Source organism: Delphinus delphis, chromosome 19, assembly GCF_949987515.2.
Source record: "Delphinus delphis chromosome 19, mDelDel1.2, whole genome shotgun sequence".
Taxonomy (NCBI): domain Eukaryota; kingdom Metazoa; phylum Chordata; class Mammalia; order Artiodactyla; family Delphinidae; genus Delphinus; species Delphinus delphis.
In genome coordinates this window covers 44310491-44333637 of record NC_082701.1, presented here as the reverse complement: position 1 = coordinate 44333637, position 23147 = coordinate 44310491, and the positions used below count along the sequence as shown (strand labels likewise).

The window sequence follows — 23147 nt, the reverse complement described above, 5'->3', positions numbered from 1 at the left end:
TCTCTTCCCCTAGGCAGTCTTTCTCAGGGTGTCCACTGCCCTCGGGGGCTTGCCGTGGGTGGACATCTGGCATGGATGTCCGTGATACATTTGTCCAGGCTGAGCACTCCATGCCTGAGGGGTGCCTGCTGGGTGGAACGATCCCCCTGGGGGCATTTGTGCACCTGTACCCTCCTGTGCGGGGCACAGAGGATGATAAGTGAAGGGTGGATGGTCCTTGCTCACGATGTAGAGGGTAAAACCCAGCCTGACCCAGACCCCTGAGCCTTGGAAGCCTTCGGGGCTGAGGGTAGATGGGTCCCTAGCACATTTCTTGGATTTCTCCTCTTTGAAAACAAATGCTTTTAGCTATTATCTCCTTTGCTTTTTCTTTTTTATTGACTGTTTAGCCATCTTTATAAGAGAAATAAATAGTAAGTGACAAATACATAACAAAATAAATACCAAATGTCTCTATTATGTCTAATTTGCACAATTTACAAGGTTGTTAGGATCACTGTTTGCTTTCTATTTAGGTGCTAGTTTTTTTTTGAATCACTGTTCTTTTAGGAGTTTTCCATATGGTTACATTGTCCACATATTTGTTCGTTTAAATGGCAACACAACAGTGTATTGTACTGAAGTAACGTAGTTTACCTAACCCCTCCCTAACTCTAGGGAGTTAATTATCTCCAATTTAGGGCTATTATAGACAGTGCATTTTTGTATTGGCCTGTGGAGGTTTTCTTTCTCTTCCTTTCTTTAAGTCAGCTCGTCGCTTATACGTTCCTGAAGGTGGGACGGCCAGGCCAGAGGCTGATGTATCTCATGGCTATTGTTGGCTCCAGGAAGAGCTACTAAGCAATTTCAGAGTGTCCTGCCCTCCCTTCATCCCCATGGCAATCGGGTTTACTATCTACTTATTGTTGCTACATTTAGAGATTATACCTCCCTTGTTTTCCCCACCTCCCTGGGAATCAGGATCGACAAGTCTTATTCTCCGTAGTTTACAGCTGACAGAAGAGAGATGGGAATAAGAGGTTTGTACAGAGAACCCCCACTGCAGGACCGTCAGGCAGCAAACATTTATTTAGTGCCCACAGTATGATGAGTAAAACAGAGTCCTGCCTGTGAGGAAATCACAGTCCGGGGAGTGTTATAGACACACAAACAGCCCCCCAAGATCCATCCTGGGTGTGAATCCCGGTGCTGCCACTTACCAGCTGGGGGACCCTCAGCAAGGTACTCGCCTTCTCGGTTTTCTTACCTAGAAAGTGGGTTTTTGTGAGGATTGGAGGAGGAGACAGCGTAAAGCGCCTACCACTGTGCCAGATACCACAGTGCGTGTTTGGTGAGCATTGGTTTCTCTTCCCTTCCCCGAAGAGAAGAGGCCAGAAGTGCCAGAGAGGGAGGAGGTGGTCAGAGCCTCAGAGAATGGCAGGGTCGTGGTCCCTTTGCAAGTCCAGAAACTCAGTTTGGGCACGTTGAATGCTAGTAAGCTCCACATTATCGATCCATGCTGTGGCTGGACCCAGACCCCCTGAACCTCAACGCGGACGCAGATCTTAACCAGAGTTGGCTACTAAGGATGACTCAGCCCCTCTGACCCCACCTAACATAGCAGAAAGGGGGGGCCTCCAAGGGAGCAGCACAAGCTTGCAGTCAGAGCCACCTGGGTTCAAATCCCAGCTCCATCACTTGCCAGCTTTGTGACTTAATCTCTTTCTGAGTCTTTCTCCTCATCAGTAAAGTGGGAATAATAATAATTCCCACGTCACGAGGCTGTCATAAGATTTACATACGAAAATATACTTTAAATATTTTTACGGGGCCCATTTCATTGTAGATGTTCCATACTCAGTAATTAATGTTGCTGGAAACGTCTGAACTCTCCAGAGATGGAACAGGTCAGGGAAGAGAGGCTCTGGCTCCCAGGCACCCTTGCTGAGAACCATAAGTTCTCAGCTCTGAGGGGACTGTGCCAGAGATATGGCCACCATCTTTGGGACTGTGTTGCTTACCTGTTCTGTATTGGATAAAGATAGATTCTTCTTCTTTTTCTTTTTTTGCGGTACGCGGGCCTCTCACTGCTGTGGCCTCTCCCGTTGCGGAGCACAGGCTCCGGACACGCAGGCTCGGCGGCCATGGCTCACGGGCCCAGCCACTCGGCGGAATGTGGGATCTTCCTGGACCGGGGCACGAACCCGTGTCCCCTGCATCAGCAGGCGGACTCTCAACCACCGCGCCACCGGGGAAGCCCAAAGATAGGTTATTCTTGATCCTAAGCAAATCTTAGTTAAAATCTAGTGATAAGGAAGAGAGGAGAAAGATCCAGGCAATTTTGCACAGAAGCCACAGAGAGAATTTCCTCCAGGGAAAAACCTATGTTTGCGTTCAGTGATGCTCATGAGGAACAGGCCCAGGTGTGAACGGCCTGGTGTCCTTATAGCCGGAGGCTGATGGGCTCCTCTCTGGACACACAGGAGAACTGGAGCAGGACATCTAAGAACGAATGAGTTAATTAAACAAACAAACAAACAAACTTGGGGCTTCCCTGGTGGCGCAGTGGTTGAGAATCTGCCTGCTAATGCAGGGGACACGGGTTCGAGCCCTGGTCTGGGAGGATCCCACATGCTGCGGAGCAACTAGGCCCGTGAGCCACAACTGCTGAGCCTGTGCGTCCGGAGCCTGTGCTCTGCAACAAGAGAGGCCGCGATAGTGAGAGGCCCACGCACTGCGATGAAGAGTGCCCCCCCGCTTGCCGCAACTAGAGAAAGCCCTCGCACAGAAACGAAGACGTGACACAGCAAAAATAAATAAATTCATTAATTAATAAACTCCTACCCCCAACATCTTCTTAAAAAAACAAACAAAGCCTAGCATATGAACTGGATAATAGGATAGAAACATCAACAAAGCAAATTTAAAGTAATTCACTGAAAACAAAATGTTCTCTGTTTTTTCGCTATTCATTCAGGATAAGTAAGAATAAGAATGAACCAGTTTTTTAACTCCACTGACTTGAACGGATTCTTGAGATGAAGCCTCTCCCTGGGCTGAGGCCAGTTCTGCCTGTTGAATTTCAAGAGGACCCGCTCTAGTTTCTAACCCCCAGACGGGGCAGCTGTGCAGTGCTCCAAGCCTCTTGCCCCTGGCAGGTGCTGGTGAGTTGCAGGTAAAAGGCAAAGCCACAGGAGTCCTAGAGCAGCTTCCTTAATCCCCTCCTGGCTCCCAGGCCCGCAGCTTTGGTTCACTGAATTAAGGGCTTGCGTGCCTCTCACCACCCACCCAGCCTCCTAGGCTGCCAGACCTGGAAAGGACTTTAACCATCACCTGGACTAGTCCATCCCCTAATTCCACAGAGAGGTCCAGAGAGGTGAAGTGGCTTATTCAAGGGCACACAGCTTCCAAGGGCTGTGTCGATGTTCTGTACCTTACCTTGCCTTCTCTTTTCTCTAATATTTTATCCCTTACTCCTTCTCTGACCTTTTGAGCTTTGTAATCCTTCCCCGTCCACTGCATCCCTCCTTTCCCCTGTTGCCCACAATCTTTGTCCCGGCAGGTCCTGGCCTTTAGGAAGACTCCAAGTCCCTGAGAGACCCTGCCCCCCATTTCTTCTCTGGCCCAGAGTGCGGGCTACTTTCGGCACCATGGCCTTTTCATCAAGGTTCGCCTTCTGGGAGCAAAAGGAAAGTTGTATTTCAAAACTCTTTATGCTTTTCTTATGTGCTTGGCATGGTGTGTGCAGGCAGGAGACTGGCTTGTGGGAGTGGGAGCTTTGGAAGCTAGAGACGGGTTGGGGCATGTGTGTGTATTTGGGGGCCGAGGAGAATGACCAGGGGGTCCAGGAACTCACTCTTCTGTCTGGATGGGCTCCTGCGCTGAGTCATGCTCCTCCCCTGAGCTCCACCTCTGGTGAGCTGAGCTAGCTGCCTTTTGTCCCACTGGTGCCCCTCCAAGTTAACCCCTCACACCCTTCCCACTGCCGCTGCTCTGACTCACCCCTGGGAATGTGAGCTGCTATGAAGGGGCCGCTGGGAATGGCTTTGGCTCTGAGGCCTCAGAGCTGGGTCTCCCCAAGTCTGGGGGCTGTGATGGATAGGGGGAAAGGAACCAAGAGAGGGGAACCAGGCCAGTGGGCCACCTGGGGCCAGAGGGTGATTCAGGCTGCAGACCTGGGCGTGCCTTTGTGCTGTGCACAGTCCCCAGCTGGGCAATGACCTACAACAGACAGAACCCTTCGGGTGGGGGTGGGGCAGTGAGTCAGCCTCCAGCTAAATCCAGAGCTGAGCTCAGAGCTAGGTCCAGTGTCCCACACATTTCAAGGGGCAGCCGCTGTTTCCCTCAATGCCTCGCCACTGGGGGAAGACCCTTGAGGTCCCAAGCTTGAGCCAGTGGAAGGAGGACAGATTTGGAGCTGCTGAAGGACACGGAGTGGACTTGGAATCTGGGCCATCCCTGAGCCCGAGCTAACAGCACTGCGTGCAGTAATGAGTGTGTCTGGGTGTGAACACTTGCTGTCCCTCTAACCTGTGTGTCTGGGAGCTCATGCACGGTGTGATGGTGCGGGGGGGTGGGGTGGGCAGTGATGGGCATTTGTAGGGGCAGCAGGTGCAGACCTAGACTCTCCCACTTCTCTTCCTTTCCTCTCCATCCTTTTCTCCGCTCCAATCCTAATTTCTAAAGTCATGGAGTCCACTCTGATGAGTAATCGCCGTTTTCCCTCTGGCCGTGGCACTGTGTACTAACGCTGAAGCTTGAGCCCATTGTAAAAAGCTCTATGGGCTCTTAGCTTCAGAACTGCAGCGGCAGTCATGCTGGTCAGTGCCCCAGGCACTGCTAATCAGAGCTCAAAATTAGCCATGGACCCTGGTTGCAAATGGAGAGTTCCCCCAGGTGGATGATTAAAATGATTTTGGATGAGTTTCAAAGGATCTTTTCCATTAGGAATCAAGGACACCTTCCCATGCTCCTGCCCCCTGTGCTGGGGAAGAGTCATGCTGAGGATGGGGTAGGGCTGGTGGCAGACCTGTCTTTTTCCTACAGTCCTAAGTGACTGGGGAAAGAAGAGAAATGAAATCCACGAGGACTGCCTGAGCTTTTGGAGGAAGAGATGCTGGTGAGGGGGAGGGGAGAAGCCTCTCCCAGAATTGAGGCCTGGTCCTCTGGGTCTGTTCTGAGCCAGGCTCTGAGCTGAAAGAACCATCAGAGTGGCCATATTGTCTGTCCTTTTTCCGGATATATTATGGTCTCTGCCCTTTGGCCCTGACTCTACTCCTCCCCTCTGACTTGGGCCAACCAGCTCCTGGGCTGGGCACAAACCCCAGAGCCCAGGCATCTTTCCGTCCTCCATGCCCCACCCCGAACCTTGGGGTTGCCTCCCTCAGTTGCATGGTTGGCAGAGTTTTGTGGGTCTGAGGTTGGGAAGTTATCTGGCCTCCTGAATCCCCGCCTCTGCCCGACTTCCTGCCTCCAGCCAGAGCTCAGCGCTCTGGTTGGGAAGGCACGCAGGCTCTGTGCTGGGGGAAATCATACGGACCTAGAAGCAAGCCTGAGCCAGGCTGATAGGGACCACCTATTACCCCACACTGAGCTCTGCTTGCCCAGCCGGCCCCCCACGCTGGGGTCATTCCCTCCTCCTCAGTCCCTAGGTCAGGGAGGCTCTTGTTCAGACCACTTCCTGTCTGAGCTGGGAATGGCTCTTGTAGCTTAGCCCGAGTTGAATTAGCTGGATCTTTCTCTCCACCCTGTAACCAAGGCCATGATGTCGCTCTCAGGGGTGGACCTCTTTAGGCAGCCTGGGTGGGTCACGTGGCTGGTCACTGAGGGCAAAGGGTACTTGGCTTTAACCACCCCCAGAGACTTCATTCTTGAAGTTGTCACTGGACAGTTTTGACCCCAGGATAGGCTATCTGGTGCTCAAGTCCATAGGCCCAGGACTCCCAAGCACTCAGGAGCTCTTGCCTCTCAGAGAGAGCGACTGCTTGGATGTTTTCCTTCTGTGCTTTTAGTGCTGTGTCTCCCCACCCTGACCTCTGACCTGCAAAGTGACTTCTTTGTCTGCTCCCTCAGGTTAAAGAGGAGGACAAAACTCTGCCGAAGCCTGGTCCTCCTGCCAAGGAGGAAGGGGCTGTAAGTGCTTCTCCTAGACCCGTGTGTGTGTGTGTGTGTGTGTGTGTGTGTGTGTGTGTGAGAGAGTTGTGTGTCCAGGTGGGTTGTGTCCACAAGCCCAGGCCTAGTCTGGGAGGCAGTTCCACGGAGCAGGCAGGCACGGCAGGGTGCCCCTTCCCGTGTGGGGTGGCTAGAGGGAATTGCAGTAAAGGGACAAAGTGCAGCATGTGTGATGCCAACCTGGTGTGTGTGAAGGAGATGGCAATGCCAGGGCATGTTGGGGGCCTCTCCCTAAGCCCCCTCTTTAGTTCCTACCTATAGTTCTGGTTTCCTGAACTCTTTGGGGCTGGAGAGGCCTAGGCAGACAAATGAGAGCTCAGCTGTTGGGCCTCTCCGTCCTGCTCTGGGTGGCACAAGCCAAGGGCAGGGAGCGGTTTCACTACAGCTGCTGCTGTCTCTTCCCAAGACCCTGTCAGCTGCTCAGCGCGGGTGACCTAGAGGCAGGCTCCAGCCATGCAGTGCCACTACCCCCCCCCCCACCAAGTCATTCTGCCTTGGGACAGAGACCCCGAATAAAGTTGGACACTTTTAAGGCAAGAGAGGGGACACGGTTCTAGTCAGGCGAGGGCTGCTGTTGGTCTAGCGGGCAGGGGTGCCCAGGGCTCGGGAACAGAGCTGGATCACAAAACAGATCTGTACTTCGTTACCCCACATGGTGCCTGCCCCCGCCCCCCACACACACCCCTTCCTTGAGTGGAGATTTGATTAGCCAGGTGTTACGGCTTCCACCTCATCTGTAAGCAGTGCTGCAAGGTCAGGGTGATTTCAGGGGGATATGTTTGAGATTGGTGAGGGAGGGGCCTTGGAGAATGCCAGATTTGGGGGGGAAGTTATGTGTAAAGTGCTTAGAAGACTGCCTGGCACATAATAAGCTCCGTTTAAGCGTTAGCAGTTACTATCATCATCATCATTGTCATTGTCAACATGAGCTTCAGTTAGAAGGCATGGGAGGAAAGTCAGAAGTGGGGGGCAGGGAGTGAGGCCCAGCAGCTGGGGCCACGGCAGCTCTGCAGGGCCCTGACATGCCACTGAACACTCTTGGCCCAAGAGGTTGAGGAAGGGGCCCCTTCAAGGCCTCCCTTTCCCACCCCTGCAGCAGGGCCACCCTGTACCTGAGGCCTGGGCTGAGGTCGTTTGGCTCAGCTCTGCTCAGGACGTGGGTCTCTGTCCACACGGCAGCCAGAGGTCTGTCCGCTCTGTGAGCGCCCTTCTGCATTTCAACAGAGGTGGCCGCCAGGTACACCCTAGAACCAAGGTCACTGTTTGGGGAACGAGGACTCAAGCACAGCTCATTAGTGGCAGGGCACTGCCTGACCAGCAAGGAGCCCCTAGGTTGACCTGGCTCTCCCAGGCCGTGTGGCTTGGCTTTGCAGGAAACTGCCCTGCCATTAGCCAGCCGGGCCTGCCCAGTGGCGGCCCCTCGCGACCGCAGACGGTCCCCACCAGGCAGAGTGTGCTGGCATCTCCAGTGGACTCCTGGGTGCCCAGAGGCTGGCGGAGCCTAGACAGGGTGGAGCTGTGGTTGCTTGAGTGCTGCGGCTGCCACCTCTTCCTCCACGTGCACTCTGGGAGCTAGGAGGCCTCCAGCCCTTGAGAGGTTTGCACAAGGAAAACTGCAGGGAGCCTGGCAGAAAGCAGGCTGAGGTGGAAGCTTCCTGGGCCAGCACTGGGTTTCTGCAGCTCTGGAGAGTGTGGGTGAGGGGTAGACAATGGCCTCAACCCAGAGGAGTGGGGAAGGAGGAGGCTTGGCATGTCTGCGGGCCAAGAATTACTTCCTAACTACGGTTTTCATTGGGATGGGCGGGCTCTGGGTCTGACTACAGAGGAAGTTGGGCGATAGAAGGACCAGGGACCACCAAGGCAGGAAGCCCCAGAGTTAGGCCCAGGATCGATGGTAGGAATTGGTGTTTGACCTCACCATGCTCCGTCTCTGCTGTGTTTGGGCTGTGAGGGAGCGGGCTTCCTGGGATCCGGGCTTAGTTGCTGTCCTGACATAAGCCGGTAACTCTGGGGTACCTCATGGGCCTCTGGGCACCCTGTGCTGGCCTCTCACCGCTCCTTGCTAAGCCTGGAGATGGACAGCAGGTGACCTGCTGTGCTTTATGGGAGAGAGAAGCCAAACTCTTCGATGCAGTTGTTCTATCTGGAAGATGGAAAGAGGGCTTCCTGGGGCGGCCTCTTGGAGCTTCTGTTGTTTGTTGGATGAATGGAAGGTCTGTTCCACGACTAGATGTGAGGTCACACCTCTTACTTCCTCTGTGTGGGGCGGGCAGGGACACGGGCTGATGCTAATGTCTCCCTGTATTTGTGTGACTGTAGCTAGAGGGCAGCTCAAAGGGCAGCAGTGGCCCATCTAAGAGTCCTCAGCCTTCCACCAGCCCTGTACCCTCAGAGGCTCCCCAGAGAGCCAAGAGCCCTGCATCCACACTCGCCATGAACGGCCCGAGGACTGCCTCAGCGGAAGGCCCCAGCGAGGAGGCCCAGGGCCTGTCCCGGAAGAGGGTGGCGAATGCAGTGAGGAAGGTGGTGAGCAAGGTGCTGCCTGGCGAGGAGCCTGGGAGCGCCAAGGAACCTGCGGGCAGAGGGGTCAGATCTCCTGAGCACCCAGCTCGAGGCAGGAAGGGAGAAAAGACAGCCACTCCCACTCCCCCTGCTCGGCCGAAGTCCGAAGCAGAGAAGGAGGCCGCCAAGGATGAGCTCTCCATGGGCCTGCGGAGCCTGATGTCTCGGGGCAGGGGCAAGGACCACAGGCCACGTAGCAGGCAGGCTCCCGGGAAGGGGGAGAAGCCCTCCAGCCAGGAGCCAGGCTCCTCGGGGAAACCAGTCTCCCCAGAGACAGTGGACACCTCAGAGAAGCTAGGCTCCCCAGCCCAGTCGGAAGAGCTGGCGGCCCCAGGCTCCGCCGACCCGAACCTCAAGTCGAACCTCACTGGATTGCAACAGAACAAGTCACCAGCCCCTGACGTGCAGCAGGAGGTACCTGAGTGTGTCACTAACCTCTGACCCTCCCTTACCACCCTCACCTGAGGACTGGCAGCCAGCTTTCCCAAGGCTCTTCCACGGGCCCCGCATGATGGCGAAGCTGGGCCCGGGCCACGTGCCGATGGCAGGGCTGCATGGCTTTCCTTCACCGAATGCCAGAACCCAGGGGACCCGTTAACTGCATGCTGCTGCTCTTCCACACTTGCCGGGGAGTTGGGGCCTGGCCCCCAGCTACATGGCATCAGCTTGAGGCCCCAGATCCCAAGTCGAGGATCAGAGTCTTAGCAGATCAGTGAGAGGGTAGAAAGACAGAATCTCTGGGGTCAGGTGGCCTGTGCTCACATCCCATCCCCAGCCACTCACTCCTGTGGGACCTCAGCGTCTCTGAGCCTTCATCTGTCGAGTGGGGATCACATAGGTCTACCATCCCTCCTCTGAAGCCCCTGGGCCAGAAGTATTTTGGAAATTAGCGATTTTTTATATTTGAGACTGTCATGCAATGTACATAATGAGCAGCAGCTCGTGACCAAACACATTAATATTCCCACAGGAAAATTATGAATGTTCATGCTGCAGGCGGCGGGGGGGATTAAACAGTCAGGTTTTGCCACCAAAACCATTACGAAAAGTCTTTTGTTTTGGAGGGCTTTTTGGATTTTAGAATTGCAAATAAGGGATAATACCTACTTTGAAGTGTTGCTGTGAACATTAGAAAGGATACAGGGAATGAATGCTCTGAGCCTAATCCCTGGTGTGGTGGGTGCTCCGTGAACGGTAGCATCCGTAGTGATGCTGGTAACAGTGCTTATTGGTACCATCATCGCCATCACTACTTCTTCAGGCCTGGCCAGCTGTCCCTCTGGCAGCAGGACTCTTGAGGAGCTCTGGGCCTGGGTGGCGGAGGAGCACAGTGGGTCCCCTTTGTATCGGCGGTCCTGTCTGTCCACAAAGTGCCCTCTGGGTGGGACAGGAGGCTGAGAGGCACAGGGGAGGGCCAAGGACGATCTGTCCAGCCCTTTCCCTTGGAAGGCATGCCTGCTTGGCTGGTCCTTGGGTTGGGGGGCATTTCTCTTCAAGCTTTCCCATTTTGTGGACCCTTCTGGGTCCTCAGGAGTTGGGTGGGTGGGTGGGTGGAGCGATGTGTCAAGTCTCACTACTGCTTCTCTGTGCTCCTGCGTGCTCCTTCTGGCTGAAAGGGTACAGTCAGGGGAAGTGGGGCAAGGGACCACCTAACGACCTGTCCTGTCTCCCAGGCCCTAGAGGCCCTCCTCTCTGCCTGCTGCCTGCTAGGATTCCTAAGGTCTCAGACTCGCCCTGCTCCCCATTCCATTCTTCCCGGGCTTTGCAGAACTTAGAAGAGAGCAGGCGGCAGCTTCCCTCACCCCTCCTGGCCCACTCTGCATCAGGGAAGTGACCTCCTGGCACACAGGAGTTGGCAGGGGCGTCTTGGTGTGAGGCGAACCACTAGCCCCTAAGAAGAACCTCCGAGGAGCCAGAGAGCGTCACGCACCCATTCCTGGGCCGGCTGCCTTCCCTCTGGCTCCCTGTCCCTGTGCCTCTCACTCAGGTGGAGTTGGAGCTGAGATGGGCCCCAACCTGGAGTTCAGCCACCTGTCGCCTGGGCCCAGGGCAGGGGCCAGAGGATGCGTGTGAGAACAGGCCGTCCTGGTGCTGGAATGGTTAAAGTGGTGGGAAGAATTAACCCTAGAACTCCCAGGCACCTGTTTTTATTCTCATCTGAGAGCTTAAAAACTCAAATTGGTGCCCGGCTTGCCTCCCTGACCCTATTCCACTAACCCACGGGGGTCCCAGTGGCTTCCTGAGCTAGAAGCTTGGTGTGCTGTGCCCCCAGTTCCCCAGGCCGGGACTAATAGTGGTTTGACCTTTAGGCAGGAGCTGCCCCCGACGTCCAGCTGACCCCCGCAGAGGAGGCCCACCAGCGGCTTGAGAGGATCTTCGCAGCTCCTGTAATGCCGCCTCTCACGTGTGGTTCCCAGTCCCTGGTCTCCTCTTTGCTGGGGCTGCTGGCCAGACTGTGTGTGTCTGTGTGTGTAGGCCCACCTGACAGTGGAAGTGTGGCTCCCTGGAGGCCTGGGGGCCCTCACATGGGCTTCCCATTTGGAGAAATGAGAGAAGGGCACTGTGGAGGGTCTGCGCACAGTGAGGCCTGTTCCTCCAGGGAACCTGTGGGAGGGACCCCTCTGGCTAGAGATCCAGCCCCTTCTCTGGCCCCAGTCTCTTGCCCCGGAGGGCGTATCTTGGTGTCAGGGCCTGGTGGGTGCGAGGCAGGGAGAAGACACTCCCCTTTCTTGATGCCCTGGTTCTCCAGTCCCAGGTGGGTCCTGTTAACTCCTTGCCCATTTCTAACAGGCAAGGTCCAAGGCCTGGCTGACTCCTCTTCCTCTCCAGAAAGGCCTTTAAGTAACCAGACAAAGATGGGGAGGTCGAGGCTGGCCACCGGGTCTGTCCACAGTCCCCTGGTTCTTGGGCAGTTGGCAGGTGGACCTGGATGGGTGGTACTACCTCTGCTTGCCATGGGGTGGGAGTGGTGCAGGGGTGCAGTGGGAGTCTGAGGAAGGGGTCCTAGACTTGGGGCTGCTGGTGGTCCTGTTTGATGAGCTAGGCAGGGGTGACAGCTCTGAAGGGCCGCCCTTGGCCTGGGAGTGGCACCCTTGGGTGTGTGTCTGGAGGCCAGGGGCAGCCTGTACTGGGGTCCGGTGGCTACAGGGGAGCTGGGCTGGGAAATGCCCTGGAGATAAGGCCAGAGGCTCCCAGGGGTCCCAGGCCCTGGGTGTGGTGAGGTGGTCTGGTCTGGCAACACAGAAGAGGAGGGTAATTCAGAATGGACTGGATGGCCAGCCCAGGAGGGACTGTAGCCTGAGGCAGAGCGGCTCGCTCCTGCCGCAGGGAATGACTTATCAGAGCATCTCCTCTGAGGAGTCTGACGGTACCAAGTGTTTCTTCACCAAGCAGGGCCTCTCCTTCCCGGCCTGGCCTCTCCTTGACTAGGTACAATACACCTGCCGGGCCAGCCCTCCTACCGTCCACCTCCTGGTGCTACGCCCCTCTCCCCTCCACTTGGCCCCGGGTGCTTGCTGAAGGGGACATGCCAACGGCCTGCTTGTCTTCACCCCTCTTCTTCTCTCTCTCTTCTTTGCTTGCTGCTCGTAGCTGGACCCTGAGGCCGCCTCTCCTGCCCACAGCCAGGTAGGGTACTCCTGCCCCCCTCAGGAGCCCTCCGCTTCCTCTGGTGACCACCTGCCACCCCCAGCCGGTACCTGGGCTGGCGTCTGTGCCCGGGCCTTGTGCTGGAGTGTAAGGCCTCTTTCCCCTTCTGGCTCCCACCTCACGTGGTATCTGGGGGGACCCCTGGGGGAGGCAGTGCCGGGAGCTGGACATGGGGCAGCTCTGTGTCAGGCCCTGGAGGAGTGTCTAGACGGAGGGTCGCCACTCAGTTTGGCCTCTGTGGCGCATGGTTCTTAGCCACAGAAGCCCAAGGGCCTGGCCAGAGCTTTGGTTTCTAGGTGTTTCAATTCTGCTCCCTCTGGGTAGAGAAAGCTGGAAAGGCTGAACCCCTACCACCCCCACCCCCACCCGCTCCCCACTCTGAAGCCTGAAGCTGCGCATCCTCTGTCTCCCCCTGCTGGCCAATATGGGAACCTGTCTTCAGATTAGCTCTAAAGGAACTAGCTGGAGGCCATGGTCCTTTGATGTCACCTTATTCATCAGTCTCCAAACCCTGGACCCATACAACATGCCCATTCAAGACAAAGGCTCCCCTGTCTCATGATTTGAAAAAAAGAAGGAATTTTGTTTTATAAAGTTAATTTTTTCACATATAAAGAACTAGCCTTTTTTGGATGTCTTCACTGAAAACGTTGACAGCCCCATAGTGATCCTCCTATTTGAGGGGTAATTTCACTGGCCCATGATATGCAAAGTCTGGAGCCTGCTGTGTAAGTCAGCCTTCTGACTCTATAGCCCAGAAGGGCTGTCAGCGAGGGAGAGGGAGTTATCTGAAGCCAGAATCCAACCTGGGAGTAGAACCCAGATCTTTTTTCTTTCAGCTCCAAGAAATGTAACAAATAACGTATTTGTTATTATTGTTTCTTGTCCTTTCCAATCCCTCACCCAGGGGGTCAGTATCACAGAGCAGTGTCTACGCCTTGGCCCCAGGTCGGTTTCATGAGGGTGGGGGACCCTAGGAGACTAACTGTACCTCGCAGCTGGGGATCCCCAGAGAGTTGGGGGATGGGGCTAGCTTGGGGGCTGCTCATGTGGGGGGTGACCGTCCACCCACCAAAGGACACTGGATGACCCTGCTGCCCCGTTGCCCACATGACAAAAGGAGCCTGATGGGCCATGGGGGCCAGGCCCCGCTCCTGTTTGCCCAGCTCCCCCAGGCACCATTGCCGACCAGCTCAGGTCTCTTAGGGGCGCCAGGTTTGGCAACCCTGACATTGCCCGTGAATGCTTCTTCCTGATCGGTGACCACCTGGGCTTCCGGGGGCTCCCAGCCCCTTTATACCCATTCCCATGCCCATCCATGTGGCATTCAAGTCTCTTCCTGTATTTGACAGAGCACTGCTACCCCTGCCCCTGCCTCATGTCCCTGGCCATGCTGCTTCGTGCCCCCGTATGGCCTTAGCACGTCCCCGTGGGTCTGTGCTCCTTCTGAGGAGGCACGGAGGGGGAGCAGGGAGGCTAGCATGTGCATCTGGCACTGCCCCTGCCCAGGAGAGCCTCCTCTGGAGGGAAGACCAGTGTCAAGGCTAGGACTCACCCATCATGTTGTACTGAAGCCCTTGGAAGACATTCTCAGATCTTGAGGAAACGCCCTTTCCCAGCTTGGTGAAGGAGGGCCTATTAGGTGGGTGAATGGAGAAGCCAGGCCTGTAAGGTCACAGCAGCTGTGGCCCAGGGTGAGGGCTGGAGGCTCGGGGTACTGATCATACAGTCTTTGCAGGGAGGGAGCAAGAGGGTGGCTGCTGATTTGCTCTCCTGGGATCTGCTCTCTCCTAGGCACATACTCCATGTGTCCCTGTCTTTCCAGACCCTCAGGGCTGTCAGGGTCCCCAGCTCTGTGTCCTTGTCCTCAGGGCTCCTCAGGACCACCCGCCACCAGCTCCTGGCTTCCCCAGCTTCTTCCTTTGATATCTCTGATGTCTCCCGTTCTGTGTCTGCCACCCACCTGTCCCCCTCGCCCAGTGGCTCATCCGGAAGCCCTTCCCCTCACATGTCTCCTCTCTCCTGCTGTCCTTGTCTGCTTTCCAGAACAGAGTCTGACTCTTTATTCTTCCCCTCCCTCTGATAGGTGAAGACAGAAGAGCAGATCGCAGCTGAGGAGGCCTGGTATGAGACAGAGAAGGTGTGGCTGGTCCATAAGGATGGCTTCTCACTGGGTGAGTCTGGGGAAACCCAGGGCCTGGGCCTCTCTGGTTTCAGGGCTGGGTGGTGGGTGGGCCTCTGGGTCTGGAGAGGCCTGAGTGGTGAGCAAGGAGAGGCTGGTGATACAGTGGGGAGAAGGCAGGACCATGAAGGGCCCAAAGAAGGCTGCCACGGCTTCCCGGGCCCATGTCTGTCTGTCTGTCCCTGCTCTGCAGCCACTCAGCTCAAATCCAAGGAGCTCAGCTTGCCCGAGGGGAAGGTGCGCGTGAAGCTAGACCATGATGGAGCCATCCTGGATGTGGACGAGGATGACGTAGAGAAGGTTTGCAGGAGGCTGGTGGAGGGCACAGGAGGGGGGCCGGGCTGGGCAGGCTGTCCGCTGGCAGAGCAGACTGGATCTGTTCCTCAGTGCCCGCCCGCCTGTCCTGTCACACAGGCTAATGCTCCCTCCTGCGACCGTCTGGAGGATCTGGCCTCGCTGGTGTACCTCAATGAGTCCAGCGTCCTGCACACGCTGCGCCAGCGCTATGGCGCCAGCCTGCTGCACACGTACGCCGGCCCCAGCCTGCTGGTCCTCAGCCCCCGGGGGGCCCCCGCTGTGTACTCGGAGAAGGTGCAGCCCCCCTCAGCTACCACGTGGCCCCACAGACCGCCCCCTCTATCCCCTCCCCCCTGCCCACTTTCCCCGACTCCACCCCTTCCCCTTGGCATCCCACGGGGCTCCTGTCCACTCTCACAGTGGCCTTGGGAAGAGGAGTCATTTCAAGGGGTGGAGACAGAAGGCCCTCCCCCGACCTCACAGAGGCCAGGACTGGGCTGGTATCTGCATTTCCATGCGTGACCTTAGCCTCAGAACCTTCTGGCTCCCCTGGAGTGAAAAGCCCAGAAAGATGTGGGCCTTGGGGGTGAGGGCTGTCCGTGTGGAGCCAGCTAAGAGCGCCTATCCCTTCCTTCCGTCCCTCTCGCGCCTAAGGTGATGCACATGTTCAAGGGGTGTCGGCGGGAGGACATGGCCCCCCACATCTATGCCGTGGCTCAGACCGCATACAGGGCAATGCTGATGAGCCGTCAGGACCAGTCCATCATCCTCCTGGGCAGTAGTGGCAGTGGCAAGACCACCAGCTGCCAGCATCTGGTGCAATATTTGGCCACCATCGCAGGCACCAGCGGGAATAAGGTGTTTTCTGGTGAGGCAGGGGCAGCTGGGGAAACAGAATGGGCTGGAGAGGGGTGTGGGGATGGAGGCCCCGCCGAGGTGCCAGTTCTTCTTCTCCCTGGCCTCTCCGTGTCCACAAAGCCCCTCGATCCTCAGCAGTCTTGTCTAAGTACCTGGGCCTTCGGGTGCTGGAGGAGCAGCCATGGGATGGGCCTCCCATTCGCCCTGGGCCTCTGGAGCCTGTGGCTGGGGGCAAGCTGCCCGTGGCTTTCCTGATGGGCCCTGGGCCTGTCTTCTGCAGTGGACAAGTGGCAGGCTCTGTACACCCTCCTGGAAGCCTTTGGGAACAGCCCCACCATCATGAACGGCAACGCCACCCGCTTCTCCCAGATCCTCTCCCTGGACTTTGACCAAGCCGGCCAGGTGGCCTCAGCCTCCATTCAGGTGAGGGGACACTCAGGGTGGTAAGAGATTGGCTGCCTGATTTCACGCCCTAGAAATCAGACTCTCCCCTGCACCTCATTTTCCTGGGATTCTTCCCTAACGAAATGGACCCTGGGCCCGGCAGGGCTGGCCTACTTTGCCCTGAGCCTCCACATTCTGCCCCCTGTGCCTCCTGCCCTGGATGGGGCACGGCTCAGCTTCCTGCCCGTCCTGGGGTTGCCCACACCCTAGTTGGGGCCCTGGCCCCTGCTCGGGGGTTTCTCTCAGGCTGATTCACCCAGGCAGGACTGGCCTGTCAGTAAAGTAAGGCCCAGCTGAGGCTGATTCCCTTCCATGCTAATGAAGTCTCTCACCACAAAGTGTCCAGCTCCCCAGGAAGACTGTGCCTGGAGGCTGGGCGGGGTGGCAGGGCCTGTGTTCTTCCCTGGCTCTGGTGTCTGCCCCAGGTTTGACCATGAGGTGATCTGGCCGCTGGTTGAGCACCTGGAGAATCAGATGCAGCCGCTCGCTCCCATGGGCCTGGTTCTTTCTGGTGTGGGTGGGAGAAGCTTGGCCTGGCACTGCCTCCTTGCCCACATACCCTCTATGCTGTGCCACAGACGATGCTTCTGGAGAAGCTGCGTGTGGCACGACGCCCAGCCGGTGAGGCCACGTTCAATATCTTCTACTACCTGCTGGCCTGCGGGGATGGTACCCTCAGGTGAGACGGGACAGAGGGAACAAGGAGGGTGCTCTGGGCTCCCACCACTGACCGCTCCTGGGCTTTGCCAGTTGATTGCATCCCATGCCGGTTGTTTATTTCACGCCTGCCATGTGTTAGGCTCTGAGCTAGGCCCTGGGGATGGCGAGATGAATGAGCCATAGGCCCTGCCCGGCGGGAGCTCCCTGGCCCTGGGCATGGGGGACCTGGCTGTATGTGAGGGGCACCATTGACCCTTCAGCGTTCCCAGGGCCTAGCTAGGATCTGTGCTCCTGGGAAGCCAGATCTGGAGAGGAAAGCACACCGAGATGCAGGTGGTCAGAGGCTTGCCCGCAGTTACACAGCTAGTATGGGGCTGAGCAGGTGTTTGAGTCCACACAGGGGCCAAAAGCCCGAGCCTTTTCCAGTGCCCTCTATGCTGGCCTCCCTGCATCCACGTTGGCTCCTCCGCCAGGCTCCTCCCTTAGACCTTCGGGCTTGCTGTCTGTGTCCACTGAGAAGAGGATAAATGATAAGGCTGAGCAAGCAGCCCAGGGCACTGTTGTCTTGAGCTCTCCTTGTCACTGAGGGCACAGTCTCAGTCCTGGCTGGACTCACCCTTCAGGCAGATTGCCTGCTCTCTTCCAGGGGTCTGTCTGGACACTCTCACCAGGGCCTGTCTGTGACCTGTCCTAGGGAGGCCAGTGCTCTGGCCTGGTGTCCAGGCCAATTAGGAAAGGCCATAGCAGCTGGCCTGACAGGAGGGCATGATGGGCAGACAGAACTGAGTCTGGAAGCGGAGTCTCTGTCTCCAGCCCGGCAGGGAGATGGACTTGGCGTGGGGACCAAGCGCTGTGCTGATGCCTCGTTTGTACCCCTAGGACAGAGCTCCACTTGAACCACTTGGCAGAGAACAATGTGTTTGGGATTGTACCACTGGCCAAGGTGAGGGGCCTCTGGGGACGGGTGGGCAGCCCTGGGCCTTGGGGTCGGAGAAGCTTGGAATGTCCTGGACTGCCTCATGGGAGTAGCAGGAGCCCAGCCCAGGCCGGGCGGCTGTCCTCTAGCTTGGCCGCCCTGATGCTCCAGCAGCATGAGAGATACCAGAGGGACAGCCCCTCTGAGATCTGCTGCCAGTGTGCCCATCTGTCGCTGCAGCCTGAGGAGAAGCAGAAGGCGGCTCAGCAGTTCAGCAAGCTCCAGGCGGCCATGAAGGTGCTGGGCATCTCCCCCGACGAGCAGAAAGCCTGCTGGCTCATCCTGGCTGCCATCTACCACCTGGGGGCTGCAGGCGCCACCAAAGGTAACGGACCTAGCGGGTCACCTGGGAGAGCTGGTGGGGGCCCAGTCCACTCCCAGTTTGTCCTGGCCCAGCGCAGACTCACCTGTCATCAGACACCCCTCTTTGGCTTGTGCCTCTTCCCCGTCCCCTTCATCAGAGCAGAAGTCTCCAAACCCCCGGAGAAGCATCTCTGCTAAGGATGGTCAGAGGCCTGGACTGAGGTGGCAGTGACCGGGCGCGCTGTGAAGAGCAGGGGGCTTGGGGGTTGGAGGCTGAGAGGAAAGAGAAGGGCACGAATTCAGAGCAGTCCCCCTGGAATAACTCTCCTTCTTGTTCCCTTTCTGACAGAGGCCCCCGAGGAGCAAGCGGGTAACTGACCTTGACCCCGTCCTGGGGTGTAGGGGCCACCTTGCCCCCTCTTGGTGCTTGCCCTGGGCTCTCTCTGGGGGCTGGGCTTGTTCTATCATAGCAGAGGACACTGGCCTGGGAGAAGCCCCAGGGTTGAGGGTGGAGAGGGTGCTTACTGGCAGTGGGGCTTCTCAGAGTCCCAGGAATAGCTGCTTCTACCTGTTTTGCATTCAGATCCTGGAATCTCTCAGGATGCCCTCCATGGGGCTTATGTGGGGAAGGGTATGTTGCTTCCTGGGGCTTCCCAAGGCCAGTTTTCCCTCAGTCTTCCCTTCTCTCCACTGGTTTGGTAGTAGGTGCCTCTTCCTCTTGCATGTCAGGGTAGAGGCCACTAGGGGGCAGCAGGCACCGTGGTATTGAATGGGCTGCAGCTTCAGCATCAGTGCTTGGGGTCTTGTGAAGGGCTGGAGCTTGGTCTGGCTTGGAAGAGCTCCTTTGCCTTCCTCTGAGATTCCATTGACGGTCAGGTGCTCTGAGCTCCTCTTCACCCCTTTCTCCTCCGGTTTAGGGAAAGGGATGCTGCTTCTGAACAGCACCTTGGGCATTGGCTTCATCTTCCTCTGGGATGTGAAGGGCCCCAGGCTGTCAGCAGGAGTGAGGAAGCGCTGGTGGGTGGGAGGGTGGGCGGGTGCATGGGGGAACATGCGTCTGGGTGTTAGGTTCCTTATGATCCCAGCAGGTTACATCCCTGCCAAAGAGGAAGCAGACTCTGAGTTAAAGAAGTTGTCTCCACACTTGTAGGTGGGCAGGTGGGTGGCTGTGTGGCTGTGTCTTGAGGAAGTTCTTTCACTCCAAGGAGGTAACAGTGCAGGTTTCCTGTAACCCTACTCAGCGCTGCCTGCAGGTGGAGAGCTCTGGGTGCGTCAGTACGTGGACCTTGTTGAGCAGTGTCTGTTACCTCCTCAGAGCTTCCAGTATTTTCGGCGGGGGGGGTGTGTGTGTGTGTGCACATGTGTGTGTGATAGAAAGTCTTTGCAGGTCTCTTCCCTTGTGTGTCAGTGTGATCACATCCATAAACATACTCCTTTGAGGCTGTGAGTGTGCGCGCGCACGCGTGTGTGTTTTTGTGTTTCTGAGTCTGAATGGGGTTGTGTTTTCTCTCCTGCTCATCTTTCCAAAGCCCCACCCCCACGGGCCCTTCCACTGGGCCTGGCAGGCTCAGCTGATGACTGTTTGCTAACATGCTGTTTTTCTTTGCATGCTGCATGCTGGTCCTTTGCCTTACAGAAGCTGCCGAAGGTAAAACCTTGTTTCTTGTTAGCTTTCCCTAATTGCCGCGATTAGACACGTGTCGGCTGAGGCGCGTCTGCCCGCGTGGGCTGTTCCCTCTCCCCCGCAGTTTTTTCTCGCCTCTCCACTGTTGGGCCACCGTGGATGTTTGCGGTCTCGCCTGGCGGACGCATTCGGGAGGGTCCTAATGCGTTCAAGGAAGGGGGAGACGCCAGTGCTCTCCTGATACTCCCCCACCAGGCACAGGCAGTTCTGTGTTCATCCTAGGTGGGCTGGCTCATGCTCTGTCCTTCCCCACGTTGGCGCCTGGAGCCAAGCCCTCTAAAGGGGTTTTTGCAGCTGATTGGGAGCCCTCTGGTGGCCGCAGTGTGGAGTTACCTCCTCTTTTAGGACCTGCTCGTTCTCTCCAACCCCAAGGGACACAGGAAGCGCTGGCAGCTGCTGGCTCTCCCTGTTTTGCCTGAAGCCCTGCTGGTGTCATCAGGGCTCGTTTTTTTCCCTCTGGAAGATGCCTGCTCCCTAGTGCTATGGGCGCAAGGGAGCTGAAGGGCACAGTGGTCAGCAAACAGTCTAAGGAGGAAGACCCACGACGTCAGGTCCTTTTTTCTACCCCATAGCTGGGCGCAGGCAGTTTGCCCGCCACGAGTGGGCCCAGAAGGCCGCGTACCTGCTGGGCTGCAGCCTGGAAGAGCTCTCCTCGGCCATCTTCAAGCACCAGCACCAGGGCGGCACCCTGCAGCGCTCCACCTCCTTCCGCCAGGGTCCCGAGGAGAGCAGCCTGGGGGACGGCACAGGTACCCGAGCCCCTTGGCTGCTGGATGTGATTGGAGGCCTCTTCCTGGGCTCGTTGCCATCTCTGGGGTGGGCAAACTCCTGAGGTGAATAGATGCTCCCATTAGAGGGAGAGGCCCAGCCCCAGGGCCCCATGCTGCCTTGGCCTGGGTGGGTAGGGAGCACACCCAGGTGGGGAGTCCCAGGGACCTGGAGATAGAACTGACCCTCCTGCCCACAGGCCCCAAACTGAGTGCACTGGAGTGCTTGGAGGGCATGGCGTCCGGCCTCTACAGCGAGCTCTTCACGCTTCTCATCTCCCTGGTGAACAGGTGAGTGCCAGGCAGGGCCTAGGAGCTCTCATCTTGCTGCCTTGACGAAGGTGGGGTTGATGCCTTTGGGCTTGTGTGATTGCCGAGGCAGAGCCATCCTCCACCAGCAGAGGGCTCACTGTCCCTGCAGGCAGGAGAGGCACGTCCTCCCCACGGGTCCTGGGCACCTGGGTAGGGATGGGGATGGGGGTGGAGTGAGCTACCTGGGCACCGGGGGCACTGCCCTGGGCAGCTCTGACCCAGGCTCTCCCTGTGAAGGGCTCTCAAGTCCAGCCAGCACTCACTCTGCTCTATGATGATTGTGGACACTCCCGGCTTCCAGAACCCTGAGCAGGGTGGGTCGGCCCGCGGGGCCTCCTTTGAGGAGCTGTGCCACAACTACACCCAGGACCGGCTGCAGAGGCTCTTCCACGAGCGCACCTTTGTGCAGGAGTTGGAAAGATACAAGGAGGTAGCACTTGACCTTGCCCCTGCCGCCTAACGCCCCCAGGCTCACCTTCTGGCCTTGGCACCCTCAGTGCGGTGGGGGGAGGCATCTGTGGATGCAGCAAGGTACCCCTTCCCTTCTGGCTGCTCCCTTCCCAGCCCTTCACTCTCTGACATTTATGTCCCCCTGTGGTCTCTGGAGCAGGCCGCTTTTCCTGCCCAGGCTACGTTCTTTCTTTATGGAGAGTTTGCTCTCCAAGAAGCCCAAGATGCATTCAGGGTCCCTGGGAGCCCCTCTCTGCCCACCTTCAAGGCACCTGCCTAGGCCCTGTGAACCGCCACCGTGCAGTTCCTGCCTCCACGTGTGTCGGGCCTGGCCTTCCCTGTCTCCTGAGCTGTTGGTATAGTGACTGATTACTTAGCCCCCCTGCCCCCATAAAAGGGTGTCCCGGATGGATCTGGAAATCCTACCTCAAGTGGAGGTGAGCTGAACGAGCTGGGGAGAATATTTATCTTGGGTGAGAGAAGATTCAGGAGGAAAATGACAGTTGTCTTCAAGTATTTCAAGGATGAGTGTGTGAAATCGAGAGTGGGCTAACTCCACGCAGCCTGATCAGCAGGTGGGAGTAACAGGAGTGTGTACGTGACTTTAGCTCGCTGTAAAAGGAGGTTAGGAGAAGGTTAGCTGTCCGAAGACACAATGCGGTGCCTTGAGAGGTGGTGAGCATCTGTCAGTCGGGCTGTTGGAGGGGAGCTCCTGCTCGGATGGGACATTGGACTTGCTGACCCCAGCGTCCCCACCTGGCCTGCTTCTAGGGCTGCACTCCACACACGGCCCTGTGCTCACTACCTCCCCACCTTCCCTCCTAGGAGAACATCGAGCTGGCGTTTGACGACTTGGAGCCAGCCACAGGTGACTCTGTGGCCGCCGTGGACCAGGCCTCCCATCAGTCCCTGGTAGGAATTCCAGGGAGGGCCTGGGCTGGCCCTTTCTTGCCCTTCCCATTTCTGTCCCTTGGTAGAGCCCTCCCCATATGAGCTGCTGCTGCGTGGGGACACTATGGGCTGGGGGGCCCAGCAGTCAGGCCCAGACACCAAGCGCTTCCGAGCTGTGCGCCCTTTTGCTCAGCTGCCAGCCAGTCTGGCCGGGAAGGTGGTACTTCCTTCTGCCCTGGTGCAGTGGGGAGCACCAGCCATGGGTGTCTGAGCTCAGGCCCTGTCCCAGCCGTGCCTCCAGTGTGTCTGCCAGGAGCCCTGTTACCACCTCCTCAGTGGTGAGGGCCTGGCTGGACCCAGAGGACACAGTCATCCCCTCCCATCGTCCCCAAGCGGAGGACCAGTGCAGCCTAGCAGAGCAGGGCGAGGAGGTGGCATTCACCCAAACACAGAAACAGTACCCAGATATAAAATGCCCACTGAGGGGCTGTGTGGGTGTGAGTCCTCGCCGCTCAGTCTGGGGACGGGCCTTGTCACCCTTTGGGCAAGTGTCTTGGGCACCTTGCTGCCTGGGGGACTGGCTGCCTGGCGAGCGCCTGGCATTTGGCCATTGTCTTCAATTAGGGAAGCTGCATGAGGCGCTTTATTGGAGAATTGGCATTTTTGCCAGGCTGCTGATCTCCCTCCTCTGCTTTGAGTCCCACCTCTCTCTCCTGCCTCCCTGCGGGAAGGCCCTGGCCCAGGGGGTGGGGCCTCGGGAGAGCGAGCATCCCCCTGGGACAAGGGCTTAAAGTGCCCAAGTCCCACATCTCCCCAGGGAAGCTGGCTTTTCTTCCTGACACCTAGGCCCCTGCCAAGGCCTCCCTCGAGAGCCTCTGCCATTCCCAGGAGGTGTGGGCAAGCTGACCCGGCTGGCTTAGCAGCAGCGGTGGGTCAGACAGTGTGTTTGAATGGGGCTTGGCC

At 57.5% G+C, this 23147-nt stretch overlaps 1 protein-coding gene across 5 annotated transcripts in view; it reads left to right on the top strand.

Annotated features, from left to right (window-relative positions):
• Positions 1–23147, top strand: part of MYO18A (myosin XVIIIA) — a 95359-nt gene that overhangs the window by 35580 nt on the left and 36632 nt on the right. For 4 of the 5 annotated variants that reach the window (XM_069540079.1, XM_059997020.2, XM_059997019.2 and 1 more), the window contains exons 3-15: positions 14447–14534; positions 14736–14842; positions 14957–15133; positions 15494–15707; positions 15978–16120; positions 16720–16820; positions 17681–17744; positions 17958–18102; positions 18430–18450; positions 20337–20513; positions 20732–20822; positions 21081–21273; positions 22119–22205. In XM_069540079.1, the coding sequence (XP_069396180.1) occupies positions 14447–14534; positions 14736–14842; positions 14957–15133; positions 15494–15707; positions 15978–16120; positions 16720–16820; positions 17681–17744; positions 17958–18102; positions 18430–18450; positions 20337–20513; positions 20732–20822; positions 21081–21273; positions 22119–22205 (1608 nt within the window). The remainder of the gene's footprint in view (positions 1–14446; positions 14535–14735; positions 14843–14956; positions 15134–15493; positions 15708–15977; positions 16121–16719; positions 16821–17680; positions 17745–17957; positions 18103–18429; positions 18451–20336; positions 20514–20731; positions 20823–21080; positions 21274–22118; positions 22206–23147) is intronic. The other variant, XM_069540078.1, reaches the window with a different exon arrangement.